At 40.8% G+C, this 16,904-nt stretch overlaps 1 protein-coding gene and 1 pseudogene across 2 annotated transcripts; one reads left to right on the top strand and one right to left on the bottom strand.

Moving 5' to 3' along the window:
* Nucleotides 1-6,450, top strand: LOC128779636 (vomeronasal type-1 receptor 4-like; annotated as a pseudogene).
* Nucleotides 6,451-12,774: 6,324 nt separating this feature from the next.
* Nucleotides 12,775-16,008, bottom strand: LOC128779635 (vomeronasal type-1 receptor 4-like). Of its 2 annotated transcripts, none has more exons than XM_053915041.1 (2): nt 15,923-16,008; nt 12,775-13,902 (listed from the first exon to the last, which is right to left on the bottom strand). In XM_053915041.1, the coding sequence occupies exon 2, from the start codon at nt 13,854-13,856 to the stop codon at nt 12,909-12,911; it is 948 nt and encodes a 315-aa protein (XP_053771016.1). In that variant the 5' UTR covers nt 13,857-13,902; nt 15,923-16,008; the 3' UTR covers nt 12,775-12,908. The 2 variants fall into 2 exon arrangements, with proteins under 2 accessions (XP_053771016.1, XP_053771017.1); XM_053915042.1 differs by lacking the exon at nt 15,923-16,008 and adding an exon at nt 15,585-15,627.
* Between the last annotated feature and the right edge of the window lie 896 nt (nt 16,009-16,904).

Raw genomic sequence — 16,904 nt, 5'->3', positions numbered from 1 at the left:
TGGAAGAAAGTTTTCAGAAATATTCTCAGCTCCCAAGCCTATTAGTGCCAATGCTGTTACCAGTGAAGTGATAATTGCAGTTCAGAGGGGAGGGGAGGTCACAGAATCACAACTCATATCTCAGGGTCTGGCTGCCTCCTTCTCACACACGGTTTGGCTCCTATGAACGTCACACTGAGGCCACAGTCCTGACAGCAGGAAGGAGTTAGGTGAGTATTTTCAACTTCAGTCTGAGAGGCAGAGTCTATAAGGGAACTTAGAGTCAGGATGGGTAGGAGCTCACATCTGGAGAAGCAAATCATCTAGGGTAGAAACAGGCCTGGTGCCAAAGCTGGAAGGAGGAGGATTCTTGAGGCACAAACTGAGCTTGTGGAGACTGGCAGGTCACCCTCTTTCAATCCTACTGCTCCTAGTGTAATTTATTGCAATTTGTGTGGATTGTGGATGCTGTTTTTTTAATAATGCAGCAAAGACATATGTGTAGATTATGCAACGAAATCTTTGTTTTAAAATTCCTTCACAGGAAGGTAGTCAAAAGGGAACAGAGGAAAGTCAGGGCCACTAGGGAGCTGGATGAAAAGGAGGTGGGAGACACAGACAGATAGCACCAGGGGGTGGTTTTCTCTGCTGCCTGGTTGGACAGTTTAACAAAGTTAGTGAAGCCATCCAGGGAGACGTGAGCTGGTGGCAGGATGCAGAGCTGGGGAGGTCCCCTGAGTCCTCACCATAATGGAGTGTAGAAAAGGAACAGGGAAGAACATCAAGACCTTTAGTTTTATCCTAAAGTTGAAAATGAAAGATATTGGTAATGCTTCTCTGCGTAAGATATCTTGGGTCTCTCATGCAACCAATTTAAGGAAATGTATTGTTCCATTGTTACTTCATAGGAAACTAATTTCTGAGGTCCAGCTACAAAGAATAGCTAAACATTGTAACATCATATATTGGTTAGGATCATTGATATTTCTCTCTTGATTTGAACTCATAAAGCTCCTGTACCAACAATCAAGCTAAGAAAATGTGACATTTTAAAGTCTTCGGAATTTTAAGTTGTAAAACAGTGAATACATTGAGTTGCATATGCATGCAAAAAATAAATAAAAATTTGGTAGGATGTAATTTGGAATTAATTTGCTCACTATGTAATTTTTCCTTTCAAGAAATAAGGAACCATTTCAAGGGTTAGTTCTAAAATAAATCCGTGCCTATGATGATGGGTAGGATGGAACTAATTAGATAACCTAATTATGAGGAGAAGCAGTGGATATCAGTCTTTTTTTACTTGCCCTGTGTGTGTGGTATATCCAATGGAAGCAGTGGCTGTGCGTTGGCAACCGTCTGGTGTCTGTTGTCAGGGAAGACCATTTCCCTCTAGAGGTCAGGGGAGGAACTTTCAAGCAAAGGGTAACTTAATGATTTTGGGATCTTCAGTAGCAGGGGGAAAAGTCAGAGATGTCAGTGTTTTTCAGCATTAAATTATTCTGTGATGCTCTCTCTGCTCTCAAAAGCAGTTGTAATGTCATTTCCAGGCTGAGTTCTCATCTTCTTACTATTTAAACTCACTCAGTGCACATGCTTGTCTACCCCCCTTTCCATTTTGTGTAACTGACATATGTTTTACTGTCTTTAACAATTCTGACATTACTTTAATAGTCTTATTTAATAGCCCTCCATTTATAAACAAGTAGTCATATGTTTGATAATTAATGACAATTTAGGATCTCCTCTGCAATGTTTTATCTTCTGTTCGTGTTTCATGTCCCACTACTTAGCACATAATTATTCAATTATACACTCCTCCATGGTTGGGACAGAAAAGAGTCTTCTCTTTTTATTGGCACATTGAGCCTTCTGTGCATTTAAGGAACTTTGTCTCAGGTACTGTTTTAGGACCATACTAAAATGAGGCTCTCTGAAGATTTATAGGTGATATTTGCCTATGAAAGAAGCATCAGACATAAGTGGAGAATTGCCACAACTTAAAAAGTTAAGAGGCAGCAAATCTTTCTTTTACAAAATTCACAAAATGTGCAAACACAAGTGCACAGGTGTGTGGAGCATTAGAAACACATAGCTAAGTCTGAGGTTTTAACAGCACAGTGGTTAAGCACGTTGTCAAGGACTGAAGCTGCCTCATATTAGATGGTGATTTTAAACTCGTCATTTATCCCTGGCTCAGGTGCTTGGTGCATCGTCCCCATAAGGCAAGGTTGCAGGTTCATACAAGAAGCAACCACTGAATATATAAATAAGTGGAACAACAAATGGAAGTTTCTCTCTCTCTCTCTCCTTCTCCCCCTCCCTTTCCCTTGCCCTCCCTATAAAATAAAATAAGTATATTTAAAAAACATCATTTAGCTTTTCTCTACCTAGGTTCCCTCATTTGTAAAAGGGGAATTATGGGAATTATGCAGCAGTCACCTCATAAAGTTGCTGTAAAGTTATATATATGTATATATAAAATGAGTAAAGTGTGTGTATTAAGACTTTTTGTAATCTTTATTAATATAAGATCATCCCCTATGGCCTCATCTGCTAGCCTTTTAAACAAATTTCAAGGGCAGTTTTACAGCTCCTCCACCTTTACCTGGGTGATTCAGTGCCATGATTTGCCTGTGAGCTGTTCTGATCTTGGCCTTGCCAGCACATGGGCTTATACCCAACATAAGACTAGCCTCTCGCCTATTCATTTTCTGTCCTAATCCTCCTTTATAGTAGGAGGAAAGGCTAGGCATGGAAATCTTTTCAGTTTCTGTGATTACTTGTTGTAGAAGTTTCCAGATCTGAAATGCATAGCACCCTGCAGATGCAAAAGCTGCAACACCCAGTCCTTCCTGGTCCATCTTCACGTCCAGCCTTTTGGTCGAGGTGGCCCAGAGGCAGTCATGGCAATGCTGCTGAGGGAGATGCGGTATCCTGGGCTAGAGACATGTCTTCAAAGTGGAAAAGAAGTGATCAAAAAGACAGATTTAGATCACCAGTAATCATCAGACTCATATATATGACTTCAGTCTAATTCAACTTGATCTCCTTCAACCATTAAAAGTTTTGAAGAATGGCCCTGGCTAGTGTGGCTTAGTGGCCACACTAAGCCCTGGCCTGTGAACTGGAAGGTCTCAGGTTCGATTCTCAGTCAGAGCACATGCCTGGGTTTCAGGCCAGGTCCCCAGTTTGGGGCGTGTGAGTGGCAACTAGTTGATGTATCTCTCATGCATGCATTGATGTTTCTCTCCCTTTCTTTTTTCCTCCCTTCTCCTCTTTCTAAAAATAAATAAATAAAATCTTTAAAAATTTTTGAGAATGTACAGGAGTGGGCAAAAGTAGGTTTAGAGTTGTTCATATGGAAAAAGACATGCAGGTTATGATTATTACAAGAATAATAAATCTGTATGCACAAGAAGAAGATAAGTAAACCTACTTTTACTATTTTACTATTTACTATTACTCCAAGGTAATAGTTTATTTCAAACCTATTTTAATAAATTATATATGTATTAATTTGCATCTATATATTGTCTTTGTCATTTTAAAGCATTTTAAACATCTTTGATAATTAGAATAGCCCTATTGAAATGAAAAGTTTAGACAATCTGTTACTGACTTTAGTATATTGTTGACCAAGAAGAGGTAACTCAAAGCTTTAAATTAGAATGAACTTGGTAAAAATGGGTCTGGGAATGTTTGAGAAATTTTTCCTTGTTACCTGACTACTTTTCTATTTTTTTCCAGTGAACTCCATAAGAACAGAGTATTTTCAACAAAGTAGCATACCCAGTGCTTTGAAATGAAAAGTAGTGACCTAAAACTTCACACAGTTTGGTAAAGCAGAATGTACCTAAGTGAACTATCAGTTCAGAATACATACCAGTATATGCCCAATTGGAAGATAAGTGGAATGAAAAAAATTAATCCCAGTTAGTATTAAAAGCATTGGGGGGAGAAATGTCACAGAAAAATAAAGAAAAAGATGTTATGAAGAAAAAAAAGGAACGTATATTTGCATAATTTACAGTGAATAATTTAATAAAAATTGCTAATGAAAGTCAAAATATAATACCTGGGATTTTTCTTCTCCAAAGAAGAAACTAAACCAATTGGGTAATTTGTTCTCTGAAACGCCCAGCAATTTCCAATTCACAAGAAGTACAGAAAATAGGATAAATCATAAAACGTGTATCTGGATGGAAAGCCACAGTAATTCCAATATGCTGCCTCATCAAGGTACTGTATATATACCACATGAATATAATAGAAATGGCACCGTTTCTGAGGACACAATTCACATTTTATTTACATTTTAAGACTAATGTAAATCTTAAATTCTCATACCCATGCACCTATTCCTTTCCTTGATTTCACTTAAACTTAAATGCGTGGATTATCAAACAAAGACTGTCAACAAATATTTACCATGCCACACGTAACACACAGGAATGACTTTGAACAGAAACTCATTGACCTTCCCCCCAACATTTTTTAAACTATAAATATAGGTATCAAAAGCAATTCCCAACATATAGTTAGCACACATACCTTTTTAAAAACTAAAACAATTTGCAACACTGTTCATTGTACCTGCTACTTTAGACAATTTAGACTGAAGCTCTTTCACTGGATGGATAAAGCATGTCATTTCTCTTTTTCCTTCTTGAGATTGTTGTTTTTAGAAAACACATGCTTCCACAGCCGTCTGACACTTCTCACCACACATTCTCATGCGTGTACATATTCTAACTGTATTCCTACCAATGTCCAGGTCATGTTTACCGGCTGGTATTCATTTACTGAGTGTGTGGGCATTTTGCATTGTAATATTTAATCAAGACATTGACATGAGGAGGAGATAGTTGATTTAGGACAAGTTTCTGATCCACTAAAATTGATTGTTTGTCCTTCTGGTAGCTATAGAAGCCTCCTCGTATTTTATTTGGACATCATTAGATGTCTTAGTTCTTTTTTTTTTTTTAAGTCTTTTTCATTACAGTTGACAGACATCTTAGCTCTTGAAGTACAACTCTAATGCTACATGAATTGTGCCATTTTGATAACAGTGGTGTATGCTCAATATTCCACTGGACTTACTTATTCCCTTCATATTGGTTACAAGTCCAAGTGCTGGAGGAGCTTCTGAGTACTTAGGTCCACTTTCTACTTTCAATATATACCTCATGTTTTCATAATTTGTCCTTGGTGGCCCAATAATCTTGCCTGTCCACCTTGAGTATCATGTCTTCATCATCTTCAAGGCCCCAGCTAACCATACCATCGCCTAATCCTTTTGGCGGTTCTTCAAGTTCTTTCAACAAGCAGAAGTTATGAAGAATGTTAACTCCTGTAGAGACTGCTGTCTTCTGCACCCCAACACTGTAGTTAGGTATTAGCTAGCAAAAAAGTATTCAAAACTAGCAAGTATCTTAGGGAAAGGAATGTATGTATTTGTAAGAATTTATAAGTGGAAATTTGTGGTAAGTGAAGAATACTGGATTTTAGTTGTCAAAATGAAACTGAATTCATGTTTCTATGCAGGATCCACTGACTATGAATGTGTCATCATGGGAAATGGACACTGGGGAGTTGGTGCTGGGAGTTACATTCTTATTACAGACTGTATTTGGGATTTTGGGAAATGGCTATCTTCAATGTGGTTATAACTTTTATGTCATTGAATCCAGGGTGAGGTCCATCCACTTCATTCTGAAGCACCTATTTGTAGCCAACTCCTTAGTTATTGTATTTAAAGGAGTCCCTCAGACAATGGAAGCTTTTCATTTGAAAACTGTCCTCAGTGATTTGGGATGCAAACTTGTTTTCTATGTTCACAGACTGAGCAGGGGTATGTCCCTTGCCACCACCTGCCTCCTGAGTGTCTTCCAGGCCATCACCATCAGCCCCATGAACTCCAGGTGGGCAGACCTTAAAGTGAAAGCTCCCAAGTACATTGTCCCTACAGTTTTCCTGTGCTGGGTCCTGAACATGCTGGTCAATGTCATTTATCTTGTTCACCTGACTGCCAAATGGAATGACAAAACTATCACAAAGAAAAACACGTTGGGATACTGTGCTAGGACAGAGCATGACAAAATCACACGATTTCTTTCTGTATTACTTGTAAGTGTTCCCGATGTTGTGTTTTTGGGGCTCATGCTCTGGGCCAGTGTGTCTATGGTGTTTATCCTGCACAGACACAAGCAGAGGGTCCGACACATTCAGAGGACTCGAGTCTCCTCCCGATCCTCCCCCGAGTCCAGAGCTACCAACACCATCCTTCTCCTAGTAACCGCCTATGTATCTTCTTACACTGTGTCCTCCCTTTTTTCAATTTATATGGCTGTTTCTGATGTCACTAAGTGGCTGCTGAACATGAATGCCCTATCTAACTTGTTTTTCCCATCAGCCAGCCCCTTCCTTCTTCTGAATTATGACTCCACAGGGCTCAGTCTCTACTCTGTCTGCTGCAGAAGGAATGCCCAAATACCCTAAACTGTTTAGATAGCTGTAAATTTGTTTTTAATTCCCATCCAAGGACATTTTTCATTGCCTTTAGCAAGAGGAAGGGAGCGAGGGAAACACTGATGTGAGAGAGAAACATTGTTCAAGTTGCCTCCCCTACACACCTGGGCTCGGGATCGAACCCACAACCTGTGCATGTGTCCCGGCTGGGAATTGAAACCACAACCTTCTGGTTATAGGACCATGCTCCAGCCAATTGAGCCACAGTGGCCAGAGCTCTTTATTCTTTTTACACTGCTATCAAATTTATTTAATCATTAATTCTAGATATTTAAGCACCAGAATGTGCAGAAACAACAGAGAGGGTGTGAACATCATAGAATTAATAATGTAGTAGGAACAGCAGGCACTAAGCTGGGTATTTGTGAAATACTTTTGAAAATTCCCTTGTCAAATGTTTCAGTGGAGAAATTCAGAGTCCAAGAATCCATTGAAATTTGGGAATACAATAATGTGGAGATAATGGAAAGTTTAAGAGTATGTAACTTTAAACTCACTACAAAAATGTCCCTGCCATTTGCTGCTTAGAGGAGTGTAAGTGGAGTTGAGTAAAATGGAAAAGCCTGTGTGATGATCAGTCAAGAGCATGAGAAGGATAAATAATCACTTTGCTACAAATGGCCCTAAATAGAGCTGGAGATAAAAATACAGGGTCAGGCAAAATAACACCCCTTTTTTATTTTATTACAAAGTCTTCTGTTACAAAATCATGAGCATGTAATTCTCTAACATAACAATACTCAAGCGCACCATATGACATTTTAGGTGAAATGTTCAAATTAAAACTAAATTATTACACCAATATTATTACCCTACCAACCACCCTCAAGCAGGCCTTACTTCCGCAGGACCCTGTAGTTTATCATACACTGCAAGGCCAGAAAGACTAGGTTGTGTGTTTCTATCTTAAATTTATATATCTATATCTATATTTGAACTTATACATCTCTCTATCTACCAGTTGATTTTGGTGATGGCATATCTGACAAACTATTTGTAGGTAAAAATGGTCAGAATATCCTGGTTGTGGTATCATGTGCCAAGGAAGCAGGAGGTTTTAATAGGAATTAAACTCAGAAAAGAGGAATAGAAAACTATAAAAAAAAAAAAAGAGAGACTGAGTTTTTGGATTCTGGAAGGTAGAACATTGTTTATTAAGCCATAATACTAATTGGCCTGTTGGGAAGACAGGCTTCTTAGTGGACTCTGTGTTTGCAACATGGGGTACTGCATCTATGGTAGAGCCACCAGCTGTTCCGTGGTCCTAGAGGAGCCAAGGAAGAGTTGGGGGGAGGGGGTGCGGGGGCAGGGGCATGGGCGGCAGTGAAGGTCATGGACTTGTTTTGTTAGTTGGGGAGTGTTGCTTCTTTGAAATATGCAAGGATATAAAATTTACAGAATCAATACAAAACGGAGAATCCTGTTGCTGGGGGAAGTTAGCACTGTCCACAATGACCCCTCTGAAGAGGATGACTGGAAGCCCACGCCTGGAACTCTCTGGACCTGCCCCACACACCGTGTCTCTTGGCAGATTTTAATCTGTGTCTTTTCACTGTAATAAACCATAACTGTGAGCCAAACCGTCTTAAGTGATTTCTGTCAGTGCTTCCAGTTAATTTTTGAATCTTGTAGTGTTCTTGAGGACTCATGAATTCTGCCAAAGCATTTAGTACTTAGAATACATAGTAGAAAAAAACAGATAGAGAATTTAAGAACATCTGAGACAAATATGTCAATCTTATAGTAATAAATTAGGGAGTTAAAAACGAAGAGGCAATTTTTCTAAAATATAGAGTATCAAAACTGAATTTAAAGGAATTGTAAACCTTTTGAGACAGCGTGGATGGACCTGGAGATTATTATGCCAAGTGGAATAAGCCAGTCAGATAAAGATAAATATCATACAGTCTCATTTATATGTGGAATCTAATGAACAACATAAACTGATGAAGAAACAAAACCAGAGGCATGGAAACATGGAAAGGACTGACAGCTGTCATAAGGGAGGGTGGAGGAGGCACTGGATGAAACAAGGTAAGGGGACTAGATTTTCTTGTGATAACATTAATAAATAAAAAATTGAAGAAGTTTTGTTAAAATGTGCTTTTATTTTTTCACTCTCACCTGTTAAAGATCTGACCCCCAGCCGTGAATGCAGGTGGTGGATGGGTGTCAGGCCAGTGGCATCTGTTGTCTATGATCAAAAGTGGAACTTTGTGCACTTTCTTTATTTGTAATTTTTAGAAATGTGAGAAGAGCCCTGGCCAAGTGGCTCAGTTTGTTGGAGCATCACCCTGTACAGCAAAAAGGTGGTGGGTTCATTCCCAGGTCGGGGTGTGTATGGGAGGCAATCAATCTATATTTTTCCCTGTCTCGCTTCCTCTCTCCCTAAAAGTCAATAAACATAGCCTCTAGCGAGTGTTTAAAAAAATTGTGAAAACAGCTTCTCAGTGTGAAGAGATGATCAACAATGGAAGTAAATCAGTTGTTCGACACATGAACTGGACTGTTGATGGGCGGATCTACATAGTATACAAAGATGGGGCTTTGAGAGTTGGTTTGGTGAATGCACACAGAACTAAGATCAGAATTTGTATTTTTAGAGATTGAAGATAAATATAGGTTAGCATTCTGACCAAAATGAACAAAAAGATGAAACAGCTGATACACAATTTGACGACATTCAAGAACCATTTGCTTTTAAGTATACTCAAGGAAGGTTAACCTGTTTGTCTCACTGTTGGGGAGGCCCTTCAGCACTCCACTGGACCTTTGTCCTGCCTCTTAAGACAATCAGCCATGCCTGATGACTGTTGACATATTTAGCACGACAGTTAACTGAGTCCAGCCACATCATTGTGACCCTTGAAACTAATCCCTGTCACTCTTTTACACTTCTTTACTTTTTGGAGCATTGGTGGTCTGACTTCCTAAGGTACATTCTGATGGCTTACGGTATTTATTCAGCTGGGTGAGTCTGAGACCCTTGGGTGCATTACTAACGTCAGTACTGCAGGTTAGCCGGTCCTGCTGCATTGACTCCCACTGACAGTAATCTTCATCTACCGGTGAATGAAATCGGTCTCAGCCTCAGCTGCCTGTGATTAATCAAACACCCAATGGCGTGGTGTGCTCTTGGGAAAATTTGTCAGAAGCGAAGACAATGTAGAAATGGGGAGTGGATGGCTTTGGGATTTTCAAGTTTCTGCATTTGTCTTGGGAAGCTTCATTTACAAATTTTCTTTCTGTTTTACCAAGGATGTCTGTATAGAACACTGTCTTGGAAGGTAGGTGTAGTGTTTTTCTCTGAGATGCAGAGTAGATTTGTGGTCTGTGAAGGACAATGAAGATAGTACTTCTGGGCAAAGGCTGGGAATGTGTGAGGCTTGGGGGACAAAAAGAACCAGTGTAAATATTAAGCTCATGTTACTTGCTGTGCCGTGAATCATAAAGTCCTTTCCTCTCAGGAGTCTTGGATCTTCTCACTGCATCCATGAAAGCATTTTGGGATAACTTATTCACTGGTAATTCGGGTGAAATCTTGGACTCTTCATACCTCTGAAAGTAATTATATATATGTACGCATGTATGTGTATGTATACAGATGTGTATACATAGAGACAGACATATGTACACACAAACACGCATACTTTTCCCCCTCTTAATAGGTTGGATTGTGTTAAAAGAAGGCTCACCATGGCTGGTGTGGCTCAGTGGATTGAGTGCTGGCCTGTGAGCAGAAATGTCCACATGGTTGATTCCCAGTCAGGGCACATGCCTGGGTTGCGGGCTGAGTTTCCCAGTTGCGGGCATGCGAGAGGCAACTGGTCAATGTATCTCTTGCACATTGACATTTCTCTCCCACTCTTCCTCCTTCCCTTCTCATCTCTCTAAAATAAACTAGACTCTTTTGTGAGGCAATTACAAGGGGCACTGAATTCTATGTGTGGGTGGATAGATTTTGCAAGAAAAACTAACCTTAGGACAGTGGAGATCCTAAGTGTAAATTATGGGAATGAGTAAAAAGACTTGGGAAAACTTCAGACTTTTCAGGCCATGGATTTGGTGGTATCCCACAAATTCCAAAGGGGTGGAGCTCCTCACCAGTGATACCTGGGTTGCATGTGGATTAACATAAGTGGAAGAACAAAGCTGTTAGTCCAATGTGTAGATGAGATATGAGAAAATGGAGATGGAAAGTTGGGAGGCCCAGATAAGAGTCGGGAGATGGAAGTAGGGGGGATTGTGTTGGGGCAGGAAAGAGTTAATAGGTTGGTTAAAAGAAACTCCTTTTCTGTGTTTGGTCTCCTGCCTCCAGGATCCTTCGAGACTGTTCCATTGCTCTGTGATGCAGGCATGGAATTCTAGTGACGATCGTGTACCCTCAGTGCTCAGGTTTCCAAGGTCACAGTGTGCTTAAGATGATGAACTTTTTTTTTTCTTTTCTGAGGAGACTTAGTGTACCATAGCTGAACTTAAAACGTATAGTGCTGACTTTATTTTCTACTTTCTGTTTGTTCTTGGGCTCCTGATTTTTTACCATGTGGACATGAATCTACATTTATCAGTGTTTGGGTAACTCAGAGCCAAAAATCAGGTGAGGGAACACTGAACTCAAACCCCGGCGTAGGCTGCCTTTTACCTGTTCCTCTTCCCACTTTACTCTTGGACACGTTTCTGAGGTCTGAGTCCAGGCTGTGGTCCATAGGGATGGACCTGCTCTGTATGGGCTTTTGAGGAACAGGTGAGTCTGGCCCATATCCCCACTGCTGTAGCAGAGTTTCTGGGCACCTTTGGGAGGGCACCAGAGACAGAGGGGACAAAGTCACATTGTGGCTTCTGTGTAGGAGCCCGTTATCTGTGAGCCACCCTCCTAGCAGAGGATCATGCAGGACAGTCATCACTGCATTTAACGTCTTCCAGCCTACACTGTGAGAGGAGCACAGAAGGTATTTGCTGATGCCATGTAAAGGGCATCTTCTGGAAACTCAGGAGGGACTTCTCAAATTCATCTCATTTGAGTAAGAATCCCAAAGAAGGGCTAAGAAGGGGAGGGAATGGCCGTTTTCAGGTGAATGTCATGTCCCAGGTCAGTTGCAGTATCTTTCCTTCGTTACAAAGTGACAGGTTTCAACTACTTCATTTCGTCCTAGTCTTATTCAGTGGAAGGTTAGCCCTTTAGAATATTCTGCAGTAAACAGTCCACAGAGCCACCCAGCCGGGGCTGTGTCAGCTTTATGATGTAAATACAGATAGAGCTATATCAATATGCTTTCTAAAATTGAGGAAATAGTTATTTTATTTCTTTGAAAAATCACAGGCCAACAAGTCCTCATGATTTCCCCCTCCAAATGGCTATTCTTCCTCTGCTTCAAGATTAATGGGAGCCCCGCTTTAACCTTATCTCCTCACCTGAGAGACCTGAGAATGCACCTCAAACCTGTTTCTTGCCAACATGTCCAATTGGCATCTTCACAGAATAGACAAACTCTGCTGTCTACAGATCCCCAAATCCATGCAATTTTATCCCAGGCAGCATGAATTTTTTTCATGCTCAGTGCTCATTTCATAACTTAAAAATCAGAGAAAGCCTACTTTTGTGCTCTCCTGTGTCACACTGTTGGGCAACCAGGTTATTTTTTACGTGAAAATGTTTTAAATATACTCATGTCCCTTCATAGCATCATATTTCAAATTACTATAGTCTCTCTACATATAGGATGTACAAAACTCATCCTTGGTCTTTGCTGACTCTGCTTTCTGAAACAGAATTTTTCCTAAATTCCATGGTATTTGTTAATCTGTGAGAGCTTTGTTCTTTCTCCAGTTTCTCAAATGGCCACTTCAAACGGTGTTCCTCTTGAGGGGATTTCTTTCTACAACTCACTAATAGTTCACTAATAGCCTGTGAAAATTAATTTTGTCAGGTTGAAAGCTACACATTCTGTGGCTTCTCCATAATTTTCAGATTGTTTTAGGTAAAAAAATTTTATTGATTGATTTTCAGAGAGAGAGAGAAACATGGATTTGTTGTTCCACTTACTTATGCATTCACTGGCTGAATCTTGCACATGCCCTAACTGGGGATTGAACCCCTAACGTTGGCATATCAGGACGACGCTCTAACCAACTGAGCTCCTCATCCTGGGTAGGAGCAACTCCTTAATACTGCATAGACCATGAATTTATCCGCTGCAGATGTTAATAAGATTGCAATGACATAAGAATTCACATGGTAATTTTATTATATTTTATTTACAGTTGATATTCATCTTATTGATCATTAGGAACAGAAATTCTGTCTTATTTACTACTCTCTTATAACTGTTTCAGAAATGTGCTTAAACTCCGAGAGGATTAATGAACAGACAACTAAACATTGTACATATATATACAATTTACATTTTTCTGGTAATTGCAGGGGATTTTGTGTTCCTTCTCCAGGCAAAACAGGGCCAGGGCCCTCTGGAGTCATGGCTCATGAGAACGTAGGGGCTGACAGCTGGGAAACACACAGCAAGCAGTGTAGTGCTCTTCACCAGCCACAAACTGGGTCTGTTAAAAAGAGCTGAACAAATGTGAAAGGTGGAGGAGAGGGAATAAAAAGACACAAAGGTGCTCACCAGGACAAGGATGCTCTGGGTGCCCCTGGACTCAGAGGATCTGGGGGAGAGACTGTTGCTGTGGATGTATCCGACCTGCTGCTTGTGCCTGTACAGAATGAGGGCTATGGAAACGCTCGCCCAGATCATAAGCCCCAAACAGAAAACATCATGGAACAATCCCAATACCAAATACACTATATACAGTGACTTTGCGATTCTTTCATGAAGGACAGAGGAACAGTAGCCATAGTCTCTCCTCTTTGTGATATTTTTGTTGTTCAGCTTGCCAGTCACATACACAGGAACCATACTATTTATCATCATGTGCAGAGCCCAGCAGAAGAAGGCGGAGGTGCCCATGTGCTTGGCTGCTTTTGCTTTAAGCGGTGCCCACCTGGAGTTTGTGGGGCTGATGGTGATGGCCTGGAGGACGCTCAGGAGGCAGGTGGTGCCCACAGACACTTCCCTGCTCACGCTGTAAATATAGAAAACAAGTTTGCATCCAATATCCCCGAGAAAATGCTTCAACCCGAAAGCTGCCATTGTTTCGGGAACTGCTTTAGACAGAATGACTAAGGAATTGGCAACAGTCAGGTGCCTGTGGATCAGATCTGCAGGCCTCAGCCTGTATTCTGTGAGATGAAGAAAGAGATAATGGTAGAGAAGAGAGAAATTCCCGAGGATTCCAAATAGTGTCTGTAGTAAAAACATGATGCCTATCTCCCAGTCGCTGGTTGCCATCCTCTCGGTTCTCAGGGACTGGTACTGGCTTCAGAGCCAGAGATTCCTACATGGAACACGAGGCAAGAAATGGGAGGAAATCAAGATTCTCCATGTGCATTCATTCTCACTTAGAAATAATCACTTCAAGTATTTCTTTATGAATCGTGTTCTTAGAGTTGAATATGTCACCTTGAAAGCTTCCTTAAAGAATGAGTCACAGGTGTGAAGGGGGACATGTGCTACAATGCTTATTGTTCCTAATGCCGTGAGATTAGCAGCACGGTTATTCTCACTGAGATTGTGAGGAGGGTTTAGATGGGAAAAGGCTGATGCTCTGTCTAAATTCAGTCCTTGCAAAGGGCAAGGTGGGGTCTTGAACCTGGCTGGCCTGGTAAAAAGACAGTGCAAAGAGACATTGTACTATTCTAACCAGCTAGTTAGCTGTGTTCTTTAACTAAATAATACCCGACGAGTGTTCAGTCATTTTCATATCTCACCATATTATATTTGATTGGTTATCTTTTCTTGTATAATTTCTAATGTTTCCACTAATGTGTAAAGATTTATTGTATGAACCAGTACCAGATTGTGAATAAAGATTTGCATATTTAATACAATGTGTATGCACTGACTGTAGTATAATTTCATAGGGATCTGCTCCATGACAAGTTGTATTTCAACAATACACAATGGGCCCTACATGGGTACGGCAACAGAAACATTAATTTGCTTTTATGACGGAACAAACTGACCCCTGTCCCAGGAGTCACAGAACACTATGAGAGTAGGGAGTAAATACCACCAAACCCCAATCATATAGTTACCGATATCAATGCCTGACTTAAGTAAAAATGCCAACAAGGCAAGATTTGTGAAAGATATTAAAACATAAAATGTATACAGAAACTGTAAGATGTGAAATCTTGTGCATTTTATAAATTGAAATTGTATAGCTTGCACTTGATATGAGATATTTTTTAAATCTTAGAGTTCTTATTAGCATTTTATTTTATTTTAAAAAATTTGTTCAGTCACAGTTGACATACATCATTATATTAGTTTCAGGCATACAACAGAGTGATTAGATGTTTGTATACCTTACAGTATCATCATTCTGATAAATCTAGTACCCACCTGACACCATGCTTAGTTATTATACTATTGACTATATTCCCTGTGCTGGACTTTACATTTCCATGACTGTTTGTATAACTACCTATCTGTACTTAATATCATCCCCTTTTCAACACCCCCAACATGAGAATATTTTTAAACCAGAGACTATATCCAAGCCATATCTGTGCCTACAACTGATATTGGAAGCTCATTGTTATAATGTTGCTTTTTTCTTAAATGCTGCTTCCCTAAATTGATGGAAAACAGCCTGGCCAGAATCAGCACACCATGGGTGTTTCAGTAGGAAACAATTACCGTCTCTACAAGCACTCTACCCACAGTTAGATAAAACATTTCCAGTCCAGCAATTGTCATTCAGATACAATCCAGGGGTACCCAACCTGTGGCCACCACACACCGGTACGGGTCCCGGCCTGGGCCGCATAGTAGAGGTGAGCTTGAATGTAATGAGCTTGAATCATCCTGAAACTATCCGTCTCCCCTCACCCTCCATGGTCTGTGGAAAAATTATCTTCCACAAAACCGGTTCCTGGTGCCAAAAGGGTTGAGGACTGAGGATATTTCTGCACAGGGGGATGATGTCTGTAGATTGATTTTACCCTTTCTTACCAGGTGAGATGTTATGCGTAGCAACCCTGAAAATCCAGCCTGTGATTCCTGTAAGGTAGAAATCAGAACTACAGATGTCAGAGTGAGTTCAGACCTGCAGTCTTCAGGCACTAAGCAGGTTTCATTACCACTTGTGTTAAATACCAACCACCTCTGTCAGTTAGGATTACAGTACTCTGCGGGAGGAGGCATCGGGGACTGTGCAGGGCTAGGGCTCCATCTCTCTTCACTACCTCAGCTCAGGCTTCAGGTATTGTATTGTATTCCCCCTTTTATTGCTTTAGCACTGAGCCTGTTTCAAACCCAGAAGGGTCACTTTTTCCAATATAATCACTTACCCAGACTCCTGCTACCCCTCCTTGCTTACATACTTTGCTTTTCAGACTGAAGTCAAAAAACACCTGTGACTTCTTCCAGCTGCCAGGATGAGGGTCAGTGTGCTGGTCACCACAGCTTGTAGTGTGGTGTGAGAGAGAGGCATGAGATATGGGTTGCGATTCTGTGACCTCACCTCCCATTGGGACAGCAATTATCTTCTCACCTGCAGCAGCAATGAGAGGACAGGCTTGGGAAACTGAGAATATTTCTGAAAAATATTTTCTCCAGTTGCTAGTTACCGGAAAGAAAACAAACCCAGCTGCATGTTTGTAGTTATCTCCAGAGACTGCTGCATTGTTTGGGAGAGGCACTTTCTCCTTCTCGGTCTTTTGAGGCAGACAGGAACGCATGTGGACAGAGCAGGAAACACTAAGGTCTGACGTGCAAGGGGATTTTCAGGGAAGCACATATGTCTCTCATTGGATTTTTTGGTCTCCTGAGTTTTTCTAGCCCAGAGTGAGTTCTTCCTTAATATTTCTTTTACTTAATCTTTATTGTTGACGCTATTAGAGATCTTCCCATTTTCCCTTCTTTTATTTATTTATTTATTTATTTATTTTTAAAGAATTTATTTTTAGAGAGAGGAGAAGGGAGGGAGAAAGAGGGAGAGAAACATCAATGTGTGGTTGCCTCTCACATGCCCCCAAATGGGGAGCAGGCCCGCAACCCAGACATGTGCCCTGACTGAGAATTGAACTACCAGCCTTGAGGTTTGCAGGCTGGTGCTCAATCCACTGAATCACACCAGCCAGGGCCCATTTCCCCTTTCTTTGACTGCTTCCACCAGCATCACCCCAACTTTCCTCAGGCTATCACCACACTGTTGGTGTCTGTGGGTCATGCACGTATGCTCTTTGGCTAATCCCTTCACCTTCTTTCACCCAGTCCCCCCTTTCCCTCTGACAGCTGTCAATCTGTTCCATGTATCTGTGCCTCTGTTTC

The sequence above is a fragment of the Desmodus rotundus genome, chromosome 12, assembly GCF_022682495.2.
Source record: "Desmodus rotundus isolate HL8 chromosome 12, HLdesRot8A.1, whole genome shotgun sequence".
Classification (NCBI taxonomy): domain Eukaryota; kingdom Metazoa; phylum Chordata; class Mammalia; order Chiroptera; family Phyllostomidae; genus Desmodus; species Desmodus rotundus.
The sequence above is the reverse complement of the archived record's forward strand: the minus strand, read 5'-3'. Positions and strand labels throughout refer to the sequence as shown.